Here is a 13,813-nt window from a genome sequence, read left to right as displayed (position 1 = left end):
AATTTCCTGTAGTATGCGGTGTGAAACTAACTGAACGAATGCCTGCTGGCGGTGATGAAAATGACAACAGTAAAAGAGCATGCGAAAGATCCACAGAGAAAATAATCATCCGCCTTGACCGGGATTCGAACCCGGATCCCCCGATTTCTGGTCGAGTGCTTTAGCCAGTTAAGCTACCGAGGCGTCATTCTTCCCTTTTAAACTAGTAAAAGAGCAGCTTCTTCCTTGTACAAATGGGATTAATATTCTGCAACAATTTAAGTGACAACTTGAGCTGTACCATTCTGTTTTCGGATACTCTTTGAGGTATATGACAAAAGCACAGCATTTAAGTGCATGCCTCTGGGAATTGTCGTATGGAATGTTACATCCTTATACATAATGTGTGTTCAGTAAACTATTTCAGGGTTCCCACTCTAAATTATACAATTCACGGTTTTTTCCAGGTTTTCACAGTCTAAACTCTATCAAATTCATGGTCTGTTGATAAGCCATTTTAGGAAGAAATATTGATCACATAAAAATCACTGGTTAACTAAAAATATAGCAAACGCAATAATGCCGGGAATGCAGACGCAGCAAAGAAAGTGCTCTTATGATGTCGCCTATCATTGGCAAAATTCAGGGCCAGCTAAAGGTTATGAGAAGGAAAATGGAGGGTGATAGGGAAGTGAAGAGGTGTCTGTTTTCTCGCAAGGGTTAATGATCACTTTGGTTAACGGTCTTCCAATCACAGCCTTGAGGTCTGAGCGTTGTCACGACACACGGACCAATAGTTGCGCTTGGAATATATGTGTGCAGATAAATGCATGGACAGTGTCTGCAAGTGATTGACCTTGAAATATGATGAACCAATCGATTTTCCTTTTGATCCGTCAATCATAGATCCACAATCAAGTTTGAAAGGTTTTTAACACGTTCGCGGCTATCGTGAAATTTGCTGTTTCTTCCCCGTGGGCGTCAATTTTCGTAAAAATTAAATCGATCCAATCATGTTAAAATTAATGCACACTTCTTTTGTATAGTTGAAAATGATGAATTGCAATAAATTTTGGAAAACCTATGCACCGATATTTAGTAATTAATTAATCCCCTTTTGCGTATGCAACCACGCATTACACATTTTATTTTCTTCTGTATTTATTTATTGTCGCCTAAAACAACTTCAAAACGTACAAAATGGAAACAATGAAATAATTTATACACTTACTATTATTATAAGCCCAGAATGCAATATTTAGCTATTAATTAATCCCCTTTTGCATATGCAACAACGTATTACACGTTTTATTTTCTTCGATATTTATTTACTGTCACATAAATACCTTCAAAATGAACAAATAAGACGTGCTTTTAGGTATGAAAACGATGAAATAATTTATTTACCCTTCTTATAAGCCCAGAATGGAATAATTTAGTTATAAGTATCGGAAAAAATTCGGTATTTCATAGTTTTTTTGCAACTGTTTCGAATTTATCTTCTGAGCCTTCATTACCCTCTTTCTATTTCGCTGTGATGCCTTGCTTCGGTTGTATTGCTTTGGGAACAAAATGCAGCGGGAGGAAATCATACATCTCGTTCCTGCTGTCATTGTTAGAGGTTCTATGCTTTCAGAAAGTCGCGAAAATGCTTATCCCCAAAATACCGGGAAAACCTCTACCTTTGTGACGCTGGCGACCGACCGCTCAGTCCGTAGCACCCGATACGAAACAATGGCTTTCCCTTTCTCTCGCCTTTCGGGGTGGACGTTCCATGGGATTTCGTAGACTTAAGATGGGCCTAACCGCACTTGTCCGGCGCTTAGAAAAGGCTAGGGCTGACGATATTCCGCACCCAACCTCACGCCTCCTAGGAGAGGGGTGGTGGTTGGGGCGGAACCTTTGAATCTATTATTTCCATAATCTGCGGATAAGAAACCAAATTATTATTGGCATAGGTGAAGCTTTGCTTACAATTTTATTGCAGGCAGACCCACTCGTGGGTGCAGTTATTATCGTAAGCTTACCCACAATTGGGTGTTGCAAGTAACCCTTAGGAGGCTAATCCGACAGTTTCGTTTTTGAATAATCTTGTGCGGCATCGCTTCTCACATAGTGGCCTTATCGCAACAACGCAATCCACACGTCGGGTTTCAAATTAGTCGAGCCGAGCGGAAGGCCTTACATGTACAATGGTGACAAAATTTTCCTTGCAGTGAGAGAAGAACTTTCAGTCTTGGCTAATAAACGAGTGCCACTGGATATACGAGTCCATTTTCCTTGTCTTTTTGTGGAGCAGTGATTTTTGAGTTATTAGTGGCAAAGAAAAATTAGAGGAGATGGCTTACTCAGATGCATATCAATTTAGTTCTGACTCCGATGATTCATACATTCCATCCGATTTCGAAGGAGACAGTGAATCTTCATATTCAAAGGACGAAATTGGAGAAGATTCACCTGAAGAGGAAGAGCATGCCGCGTTATCAAGCTCCGATGAATGGGGAGACTGCATCAATCGTACAGATGGTACCTTGGAGAGGTCGATTACATTTTAGGCAGTACCTGCCTGGAAAGTCTCATAAATATGGAATAAAATGCTACAAACTGTGTAGCCCTGACTCATTCACGCATAGTTTGCAAGTGTACTCTAGGAAAAGTGAAGTGCCAAACACGATGGAGAAGGTTGGACATGGTCACAAAGTTGTACTGCAACTGATGGAGGGACTTTTTGATGCTGAGCGGACATTGTGCATTGATCATTTTTAGACAAGTATGGGCCTAGCTGAAGACCTTTTGGGTAGGGAGACCTATGTTTGTGGCACAATGCGGGCGAATCGGAAAGGTAATCCACCAGAGGTTCGTCAAAAAAAGTTGAAAAGGGGGGAAATTATTGCAAGGCAAAGTGGAAAAGGTGTTAGAATGATGAAATGGCAGGAAAAAAGACCACTTATGATAATATCCCCTAATCCCGACCTTGGTGAGATTTTGCAACCAATCACGTCGAAATCTAAGCGAGGGGAAATAATGAAACCGAAAGCCATCATAGTCTACAATAGCGCGAAAAAGGGGGTAGACATTTCCGACCAAATGTCTGCTTATTATAGTTGCATCAGACGATCTCTCGAGTGGTATAAGAGACTGGCATTAGAACTGCTTCTTGGGACATGGATGGTGAATTCATAGGTTTTATATAATAATTATGGCCAAAATAAAAAAAAAAAAATGCTAATTTTTGAGAGAAAGTTATTGATGGATTATTGAAAGAAGATGTCGTCTTTAGCGATGTGGCTGGGGGAGGTGTTTCGGCTTCGAAGAAGTGAAAGTCCTTGCACAACCTAAGTAAATATGAAGGTACTGCGAGGATAGGTAGGAAGAGATGCCTCAATTGGTACGAGAGAATACGTAAAGAAAAGGGAACGAAAGAGGCAAGCGAGAGGGCAAAAAAAGTGAACACATTTTGTGAGGAATGTGATGGACACCCTACAATATGCTTGGATTGTTTCAACAAAATTCACCATTGACATTGTCAAAGAAAATAAGTGAATATATTGAAAATAATGTAAATAAGTGATTATATTGAAAATAGTTTGAAATTATATTTGAGATTCGTTAAGTTTTCGCTGTGCTCATTTGTATTCCCCATTTAGAAAATTGTTTCCATTGACCCAATTAGGATAACCAAACTGAAAATGACATTTATTATAGTTTTGAAATGTTTTCTCCATTTTTGTTTTCGATCTAAATAATTTTTCCGGTGTGTGCTACCCTCTAAATATCTACGGAAGTGGAACATCTTCGATACGTGAAAGCCATGTAATTGAAACGGTGAGTGTAGTAGTATTTCAACGTGTAATCAAGGAAGGTAATCGTCCTTCTTGTAGGTCCATCTTACAGTCTTATGGAAAACGAAAAAATCATTTCTAGCGATGTATAATGCCACGTAAATAGTAGAAATATTTTAGTTAACCTATCTTCATCGTAAAATGTGAATAGAGCAAAACCAACTTGATTTATATTTCGATATACTTTAGATAGACGATGCAAAACATAAAATTTACGTCTAGAGATTGCTGTGTCATAGAAAATAATGGCTCAATAACGAATCAACTATATGTAGCTCTCGTCTACCTTCAATATGACTGCAATATTCTTTATTTTCTTTTATTATTGAATAAGCTTCATAATATTGCCTGTGGAATTGATATGAATGAGAACTTCGTACGTAACACAGCTAGAATTTTTTAAAACGCCTATAATCGACGGATAGGCAACCCGCAATGCAAGAATTACGTATTTCATAAAATTATGGAAGTTGATTACCGATGATCGAGTTCATATGAATATCTTTCCGATTAGTTAAACTAAAATTGAAAATATTTCACGCACAAATGCAAATACAACATCAAATACTGAATCTTTACATCATTGCCCGCCATTTTACTTGCTACCTTTCTCTAGGCAAAAAGTTCGGTTTGGCATCAGTAAAAAGTTTACTAAAAACACCTTCATGGGCGATGAAGAACGTAATAAGTCCGTCCTCATGGGTGTACGTGGCCAGAAGCTCCTTTAATTCGCATGGGAAACGTGACCACCGGTGGGTCATGCCGCCCATAGAGCTTAGAAACGCATGACCCACCGGTGGGTCATGCCGCCCACGGGGATAGACCAGCCATGACCCACCTGAACGTGTTAAAGTTATATGACAAATTCCACGGCTATTTCCAGGTTTTTTCACGGTAGATGAAATTCACAGCTTATTCACGGTTGAGTGGGAACCCTGCTATTTCCATGGAAGGGCCAGGATCAAAGGTAAAAAATTGGTAAAGTAATAGAGAAATTCCTAGTAATAAAATATGGAATTGTTTGGTAAAAGACAAGGTCTCCATGACGTATTAACACTCATGAAGAGAAAATAGCATGGGTGAATGATACTCTACAGTATAATCTGATATGGTTGATTTTTGAAAGGCTATTCAGTTATTTAGTGGAGATAGACAGAACCTTGATACAAAATTGCTGAACATAAAATGACTTCCTATTAAAGAGGACGCATTTTTGTAAGACATATTTTCAGGCTACCTGATTTTTGATGATGAATACGTAGGTTCATTTCAAACTCTAATACGTTTCATTTCTGAACCTTACATTCAATCCATTTCAAGAAGGCCTGATAAATGGAGATGGAATTCCTAAGTTGAGGAGGAAAAGAAATGTACAATTTACAAATCATAAGGGTGGCTTGGGCCCAAGATGGTGTATTTATCCATCTTCACGGGCCAGTGGACAGGCCTTCGGCCTTTAGCATCGAAAAATTCAAGCAGTGAAAACACAGCCTTCGTAAGGAAAAGGTTAAAGTTGCATCCCCGAAAATATGGCTATCTACGAGGTGTTACCATCTCACAGCCAGGCTATCTTCACACTTAATTCTGCCAGAGCTAGTGGACGAATTAGCAATTTTCTTTTCAGCAAAATATTTCATTACGTGACTTTGGATACCCAAATATGATGATTTCACTCAATAGAATTCACGGCATCATACGGTGTCTATTCTTCGAACTTTCTGGAATTAATAAGGGAAGGAATGGAAATGGGTTGAAGTCTAAATTGTGCGTGCCCCATGTCCAAAAATACTTATATTCCATCTGAGGAGATCTGCAGTTTTATGAAAATTATGTGACACATGAAAAATAACGATTTATTTTCTTCGTTGGAATACGATTGCCCAATATTTCATTCATTGATATCCAATTATTATGAAAAGTTACCAACATCTTATTAGTATAAAATTAAACACTATAGATAAAACACTAAGTTACATAGATGTAAAATCACCATCCAAAAACTCCACAACACGATAAACTGGATAAACTTGGTGCTAAGTCAAATAGTCAGTGATCAGCACTTACATCAATCAAGATGGGCCCAGGTGTGGCCATTATTAAACAAGGGAGTCAGGTGAGGGTTGACTACATATTTTGCACCTGTTTACAATCCTCGATTAAATATCTGGTAGATGAAATACATTAATCAATTCGTGGAATAGATTGATTGGTTAGGTATTGATAGGTGAGTAATCTGAAAAGAGCTTTCCATGCTGGTTAGCCTTTTATTTAGTTTTCTATTTTAAATACAGATCTTAAAATTTCTGCCATCGAAATCAAAATATTAGCTCAATACTGCTCATTTTCAAACCAGTTCAATAAAAAATGGCCTGATAAGCATTTTCTAAGAGTGCATATAAAATTTTTGAAATAAAATTATACAAATTCCTATGTACAAGTATAAACTATGTGCATGCTACAGTTAGCAATCATTTTAACTCAGTATGAGTTATATGCAAATGTTGGTTATGAAACCAATGGTACATAAATATACAATAACTAAAGAACATTTGCAGTATCAACTGGGGAGTTAAAGAAACAAGACTAAGTAGTTTCATTACTTAAATAATTCTTCATCTGACTCAATAACGTCTGCAAACCAACAATGATGTCTTCTTGAATATTGCACTGAGGTTTTGGCTGACTCCGAGAAATAAACGCAGTGGCACTCTGTAGAATCTATTTCATGGGCAAATAATACGAACAAATAATGAAGTCCAGCAGTACAATAATTAGAACACATCCACTTGAGAATCATTCATTATTTATAATTATATGCATGATAGAATACAGTTTTAACTAGAGAATAATGCCAAAAAAAAATCTGGCACATGCAATCAAAGGAAATTAACTTGCCTTTTCACGCAGTGTGATGGGCTGAAGGAGGGGTGATTTAGCAGGGGAATCCAAATCAACCTCACCTGAGGAAGACTGTTGATTGATCACAGATAGCACACTTTTTAAATTGGACAGGCAGAGTTCAGACCCTTCCAATCCAATTATTTTACAGTCTAATTCATAGGGAATTTCTTCTCTGGGCTCCTGTTTATTTTCTACAACAATACACCTGAGAATTTAAAATACATAATAATTGTGATTCACTCGCAATTTGCAAATATACATACCTTCACGGAGCTAGAGAAACAAAAGCGCAAATGAACAAAAGTTTCTGAATAGTGATGATTTGACAGTTATTACTTCAATAGTTAACAGTGCACGTGAACACCACCAATCTACTTTCACAAATCATGGGTTTTACAAAAATAGGCAGCAAGTGAAAAACTCTTCAGAAAATCACACAGTACATGGGCGTACCCAGCGAGGGGCAGGAGGCGGCAGCTGCCCCCAAGAAGCAAAATTTGCAAATGTCTTTAAGGAAAATAATATTTTTTCAAGCAAATAACTTTAAAAACCAATAAAGAGCTGTAACAGTTTCCTCAAAATGTTGATTTCATTCACCTTTTCCATGCTTAAACCTTACCTACAACATGAACAACCATAGCTTGCCCCCCCCCCCTAATTTTGATCCTGGGTACGCCCTTGACGCAGTAGCATAATATGCATATCATTCTCTTTGCATTTTAAACTTAGAAGGTTTCTGATGGAGATTAGAGGAAAACTTTGTGCGGAAAATATTAGTTGCTAAATTTTTTTCCAATCCTTAGAGCTTATACATATATTAGCATACAGCAGCCAGTATTTATACAGGGCCTCTTTAATAGCTGGCAAAGACATCTTGTGTCCGACCAAAGACATCTTGTGTCCGACCCTGTTCAGTAAGTTATGAATAAAATATCCACAACTTCATTTTTAGGGGGACAGCTTTCTGACCTCTGTTAGCTATGACCATGACATTGATTTTACTATTTGTACACATACCAAATAGCAGCAAACACAAGAAAAAGGAGATGCTGGAAAGCAAACAAAGTTCAGCTGCCTAGATCAAACAATAAATTATCCTGAGGCTTGTTTATACAATGCATTTACCAGCCTAAGTAGATCTGTAAAACATGTACACCATTAAAATTGCACCATGGAAACACCCAAATTTGTCTAAATGCAAAAATGCATGTCCTGGAAATGGCCATTATTTTAATTTCGTGAAACTAACCAAGCATTTGCCAAGACATGCATGTACTAACACAGGTTAATTCATTGTGTTAACACATCATTAAACATATTACAGGATCCAATGGTGTCATGAATAGCCTACCAAAGGAGTTCAATAGAGTTCTAAGAACCTTCATAAAGAATGGATTTATATAGAGGTCATGAAACTTCACTCAAGGTTAAAAAAAGTCCTTTGAAAAATGGGTTCTTAACCTGGTAACGCCTGAATTAAAAATTTCATCCGAACTTTTTCGTAATATTTAATTTTAAAAAGAATTAAATTTCGATTAATTAGGTCCACATGTTATATATACTTTCATCACTAGAGGTTTTCAGGACACAGTCTGTTACCATGTGGTACCGCTGGGCCCTTAAGGGGTAAAAAAATCAAAATTAAATAAGCATTTCGAGTTTCACATTTTAATGCCAAAAACGTCAAATAGTATTTTCTTTTTCGCGTAAAGAAAGATTCATTTTCATCCAAATTTACTCAAAAATTTCGAATTTTGCTTTAAAAAAGCAAGCTTTTCTGAAAAACGTAGTTATAAATGTGGTTAACTGCTTAAAACTCTCAAAAATGCCTTACAAATTACAATAAAAAAACAAAAAAGGCACGCATAGTATTGCACTACCAGCTGGTACCATATGGTACCACTAGGCGTTAACGGGTTCAGGTACAGATGAAGAAAACTTAAATGTTTTAAATAGACTGCTCAGCTTCTGTATCCACTTTCCTCAATAAATAACCTAGAATTGGCTGAGAACAAGATGGAAAATTTCCATTTAAATATCACACTACCACCTCAAAATATGCATCAAGGATTTCAACTAGGGATGGTCGGATCGGATATCTCGGATCCAAATAGCTGCGGCATTGACCTTCATTGGATACTTCGGATCTGAATTTGCTGAAGGCATTGGATCTGGATCCGAAATTTTGAATTTATGCTTCAGTGAATACAACGTCCCATATGAGGGAGTAGAAAGACTTCCGATCCTACCTTCACATGTGCCATTGCACTGCTTTGCGTGTCCTACTCATGAACCATTTTGTTTGAAAGCTCTCGTAGGGGTTATGCAACAGAATTTCAACAGCAGAAATTTTTACGCCAAAATAATACACGCACATAGTGTGACTCTTACAAAGAGATTGAACAACATGGTATAATTTTTGGTTTTTTCCCAGCAAACTACTGCTGTAAAGTTTTCTTGGCTTTTGCACCAGGTCAGGTCCTCCTCATCTCCTTCCAAGGAGGAGGAAGGAGATATGGAGGACCTGACCCGGTGCAAAACCCGAGAAAACTTTACTGCAGATTGAACAACCATAGGGAGAAATTCAATGCCATAGGATAACAACCACGTCAAAAGTGACTATGTCGCAGATTAAAAAAAACCCTCGGCCATCCATCACCCCATGCCTCTGATATTTTTTTCTTTTCCGAGACAACACAGTCCATAAATCATACCCTCAAAGGAAAATATCAAGTTACACGAGATCGATGAAAGCGTGTTTCATCTCTTCCCCATCTCACACATTGACCTTTTTCATCTCACCTGCTTCAATTCTCCGTTTCCGGAGAACAAATGCTAGGTGAGTGACTTACTGAACTTGAAGATGTCTCAATAGTTTTTGGCAATTGGATGACGTGCACGAGATTCAAAAAAGAATGAGACCGAATGCGTTGCATTTCTAACATATTTAGGTATTTTTAAGCTCAAATTGATCGAAACAAAGTTTATTTAGTTATAACAAGACTATACCAATATTCAACATTGTTCAAACAGCACAATTTTCAAAGAAACAGGTGTGGCATCAGTACCAACAAACAAGAAGATGTGGCCTGGAAATGCCAACTGTATATATCACATTGGCAGCCTTCGCTTTGAAGGCAACAATGTCACAAAATAGTAAGATCTCACATGTTTGTCCTTGACTCCCTAATTAGTAGCCTCATTGCTTGAAAGACAGGGGAGCGCACTACTTCCCCTCAACCTATCCTTTATGCGCTTCTGCTGCTCAGCCCTTCCGCTCGCCGAGTGGTCTCCTCGTTCTGTTCCCGCAACTCATCGCACATGATACTAATGTTGTTCTAAACATTGTTAATTGTATTGCAGATTGGGCAGTTGCAATATAATTTAATGATACACCGATATAAATGTATTTAATGGTGTAGAAAATGCATTTGGATCCGAAAATATCTGAAGATCAAGCTCCGAAAGTCAAGGATCTGATCCAGATCCAGGTCTGAAAGCAATTCTGGTTCCATTCCTAATTTTTTCGCCTAACACCAATCAGAATAGGATTTTCCAACAACCATCAGTTGCCGTACTGCACCAATAATCCACCTTGCACTGACCAAACCTTCCCACGGAATTCTGTACTGAGAAAAACTACAAATCAGTCATTATTGATATCCCTTTTGGCAATGCTGCTATAAACGTCTTCCATTGTGTAGAAACATTTTTATTGTCATGAAGAGAACCATGTGGGTGCAATGTGACGTGAAACTATTGTAAGAGCAAAATACAACTCACCACAACTGAAGCATTTGTGGGTGAAACACAAGTCAGTATGCGATGAGAAAGTGACAAAATTCAGGGGAAACTTATGAAAGGAATATTAAAATTCAGTCAATTGTTAATTCGAAATTGAAACCTACTTTCACTTCCAAATGCAAGCGTAACAGTTTATAACCTGAGCATGTAAAGATTTTATCATTTTTTTTAATTATTTGAAAGCTTATCAAAATGATTTTTTTATCAGTAAAAATATTAAAATGTGCACGTACATCTAAAAAAGCATTCCTTTGATTGTATGTACCCAGAAGAAACCTGAATAAATAATTCATTTTATAGCAGAAATTTGATAATGCATTTGGTTCCGAAAATATCCGAAGATCGGCCTCCGAAAATCAAGGATCCAATGTGGGACTGAAAAAAATCCTGGATCCATCCATCCCTAATTTCTATATATGAGTTGAAGACCCTATTGAGTACGACCAGATCAGATTTTTACCACATGCCGTGCAAATGCCATGAGGTGTACTTCAAAGAAATGGATGGGCTAAACAAAGCAAGGGTAAAGATTCACCAACCCCACAGACAAGGTACATTTATTTACATTGAAAAATCTGCCATTGTTGAACACACCATCACCATTAAATATCGTCTGAATTTCCATGCAACAAAGGCTCTAGCCCACTCCCAAGGATACTGGAATTGGATTATTAAGGAAAACTTTAAATCAGGCTAGAACAATGGAATTCCAATAGAGACCTTGGCTTTTCAATTAGAAGCTCATGGAAGGCATCATTAAAACTGATGGCTGACTCAAAATCTTCCAGTTAGTGCATTAACCTATTGATCCCAATGACTACACAATGGTGACCGCTGATTTTGATTTGAGATTCATCATTTGCCTTCAGAATATAGGCTAGGTCAGACTACAAAATGTTGACAGCAATAAAATGCCTATCTCAGAGGAAGAATTGAGAAGACATCTTGACTTTTGCAATTGATTAGTTTTCCGGGAGTCATAAATTCTGATATTGGGTAATATGATTAGATACTTGATACTAATTACTTATGTAACTTAGGTAACTTGAGGTTACTGAGTCTTCACAGGATTTTATCAACGTTAAAAACTTATCTATAAAATAATTCCAAAGGATTTTTCTGCATTAGTCAACCACATATAATGCATAAACTTATCATTAAATTAATAGCATAGTGAAAATTGGCTTGATATTTTTAGATAGAATATTCAATGAAAAAATAGCCTTACTTAAATGATGATGCCAAGGACCCCTTCTGAACGGTATGAGGTGAAAGGATGATCCCCAGGAAAGGGGAGCCTCTGGAACGCATGAACCATTCCTGAGCATGGGCCTGAGTTTCCATATCTTGCAATGATGGTAAAGGTGGGAAAGTCGGATGGGAGTGATACCAGCCAACTAACTCCAGTCCCTCCAGGTCCAAAGCTTCCATCGCCTCAGTCTGAGATACTGAAATAAAACATAATGAATGAACAGGCATAAATTTTAGGAATCATGGAAATAAAAATTGTGAATTTCATATTATAATTTAACTTTTAAAGGATGGCTTTAAGTCAAAATGCAAGTGTAACCTATTTTCTGATCTTAGCGAGTATCATTCCAGGAGCCTTAAAAAGAAATTTACACTATCTCAGCGACGAAACTCATTATAAGCTGATTTTAAACGAAGTGTGTCTTGGTGGTCCCTAAAGGGACTGCAAGGCTACAAACAAAACATTAGGTGGTCCCTTTTGGGACCGCATGGACGATAAGGTTAAACCACGACCCGGATTCCAACATGCAGTGTCCCCCTCAGATCAGAGTTTTTAAAAATTATTTTGTTTATATCCATCATGGAAATTTTACACAGAGTTAAACCTGAAACCATTGTAAAACAATAAACATGCAACAAAAATGCAAGCATATATTACATGAAAGTTTTTAGGAGATAGAGGAAACATTTACCAGGACAAATATCACAACCAATGTTGGAGCCAGAACTTCGACATGGTACTGCACGGCATACTCTTAGAGTCTCTAAGCCTTTTTCTGCCCCTAAATCAGCCATTTCATGGGTTTTCATGTAACCACCAAGAACACCAGCCACTTCCGTATGCATTAGGTGGGCATGCAAATCCACAACTAAGAGTGCCTCCAAACACAGTTCCAGAGCAAAAGGAGCCTGTTAAGTAACAAAAATCTATTACTAGAAAAACCTTCAACATTTCACAAGAGGGTAGAATAAATTTTAGGAGCTAAGACAAAATATTAGATAACTTAATGAAGGCTACTAAAATCTTAGGTATGCTTTGTAATCTTTTTGCTGTTATATTTCACATAAATACCACATATGTATTCCCCTTTCTGTTTTCATAAATGGAGAAGTTTTTACCATCTTCATGTTTTTAGGAGGAAACAGCTTAAACCAACAACAAAAGAGGATAAATACACAGCACAGCATACCTCAAACATACCGAAGAACTGCAATACAACAAACTAACTTAGGGAAAAAGTTTGCTATTATGAATAACCATGACTGCTAATTTCCGGGTTCTCCAGCCGCGTCTGTCGTTTATGGTTGACAGTCAACCATAAACGACAGACGTGGCTGGAGAACCCGGAAATTAGCAGTCATCGTGAACAACGCCGCGGAAACCTACGCACGAATTTATTATGAACAACATTTGCGAGTGAAAATTTTACCATAAAGTATAAAAAAGCTTCATAATTAACAAATTTTTGATAACTAAGGCAGTCAAACTCTTTCCAAAGGTACAAAAATTGTTAAATCCACACTATAGCAAGTGAAGTTTAGTTCATCCATGGTTTAGTGTTCCTCTGAGCCCCAAGCAGGTGAAGGGGGGAGAGAAAGAAAAGAGAATGGCTGCCACTTAAACAATATGCTTTCTCAGAGAAATAGTTGGAGACAATACTTGACTCAAAAGATGTCGACTTGGTAGCTTATCGACATACTCTCAAAGTAAAAGACCTGGAGAGGAAGGCAAACTTAATGAGTTTTGGTCTTAGCTCTGGATGAAGCTCTCTCAAATGAAGAATCTATTACTGTGATACCAAAGATCAGGGTGAAGAGGGTGGGCACAATAAAATCGGTGATGCTAAAATGACCATTTGTGTATACTCTTTATCAAAACAAATCACACAAAATCAGAGAAGCATAATTGCACTGACCATCTATGACACAGTTAAGTGCTAGCTCTGCCAGCAAGGGATATTTTTTGAGCATTCCATAGGCTTGTATGCGCCCTAGAAGAATGCCTTGCCTAAGAAGAAAACTCGAGGCTGAGTACT

At 37.6% G+C, this 13,813-nt stretch overlaps 1 protein-coding gene and 1 non-coding gene across 2 annotated transcripts in view; both read right to left on the bottom strand.

Annotated features, from left to right (window-relative positions):
• Positions 1-110: 110 nt before the first annotated feature.
• Positions 111-183, bottom strand: Trnas-aga. Its single transcript has one exon. It is a non-coding gene; the product is annotated as a tRNA-Ser (tRNA).
• Positions 184-6,071: 5,888 nt separating this feature from the next.
• LOC124172198 (histone H2A deubiquitinase MYSM1-like) overlaps positions 6,072-13,813 on the bottom strand; it is a 36,308-nt gene continuing 28,566 nt past the window's right edge. The window contains exons 9-12 of the mRNA XM_046551621.1: positions 12,470-12,686; positions 11,755-11,974; positions 6,717-6,927; positions 6,072-6,539 (exon numbers count right to left, since the gene is read on the bottom strand). Of these exons, the coding sequence (XP_046407577.1) occupies positions 6,405-6,539; positions 6,717-6,927; positions 11,755-11,974; positions 12,470-12,686 (783 nt within the window). The 3' untranslated portion in view covers positions 6,072-6,404. The remainder of the gene's footprint in view (positions 6,540-6,716; positions 6,928-11,754; positions 11,975-12,469; positions 12,687-13,813) is intronic.

Source organism: Ischnura elegans, chromosome 1 (assembly GCF_921293095.1).
Source record: "Ischnura elegans chromosome 1, ioIscEleg1.1, whole genome shotgun sequence".
NCBI classification, from domain to species: Eukaryota; Metazoa; Arthropoda; class Insecta; order Odonata; family Coenagrionidae; genus Ischnura; species Ischnura elegans.
This window is presented reverse-complemented; position numbering and strand designations above follow the sequence as displayed.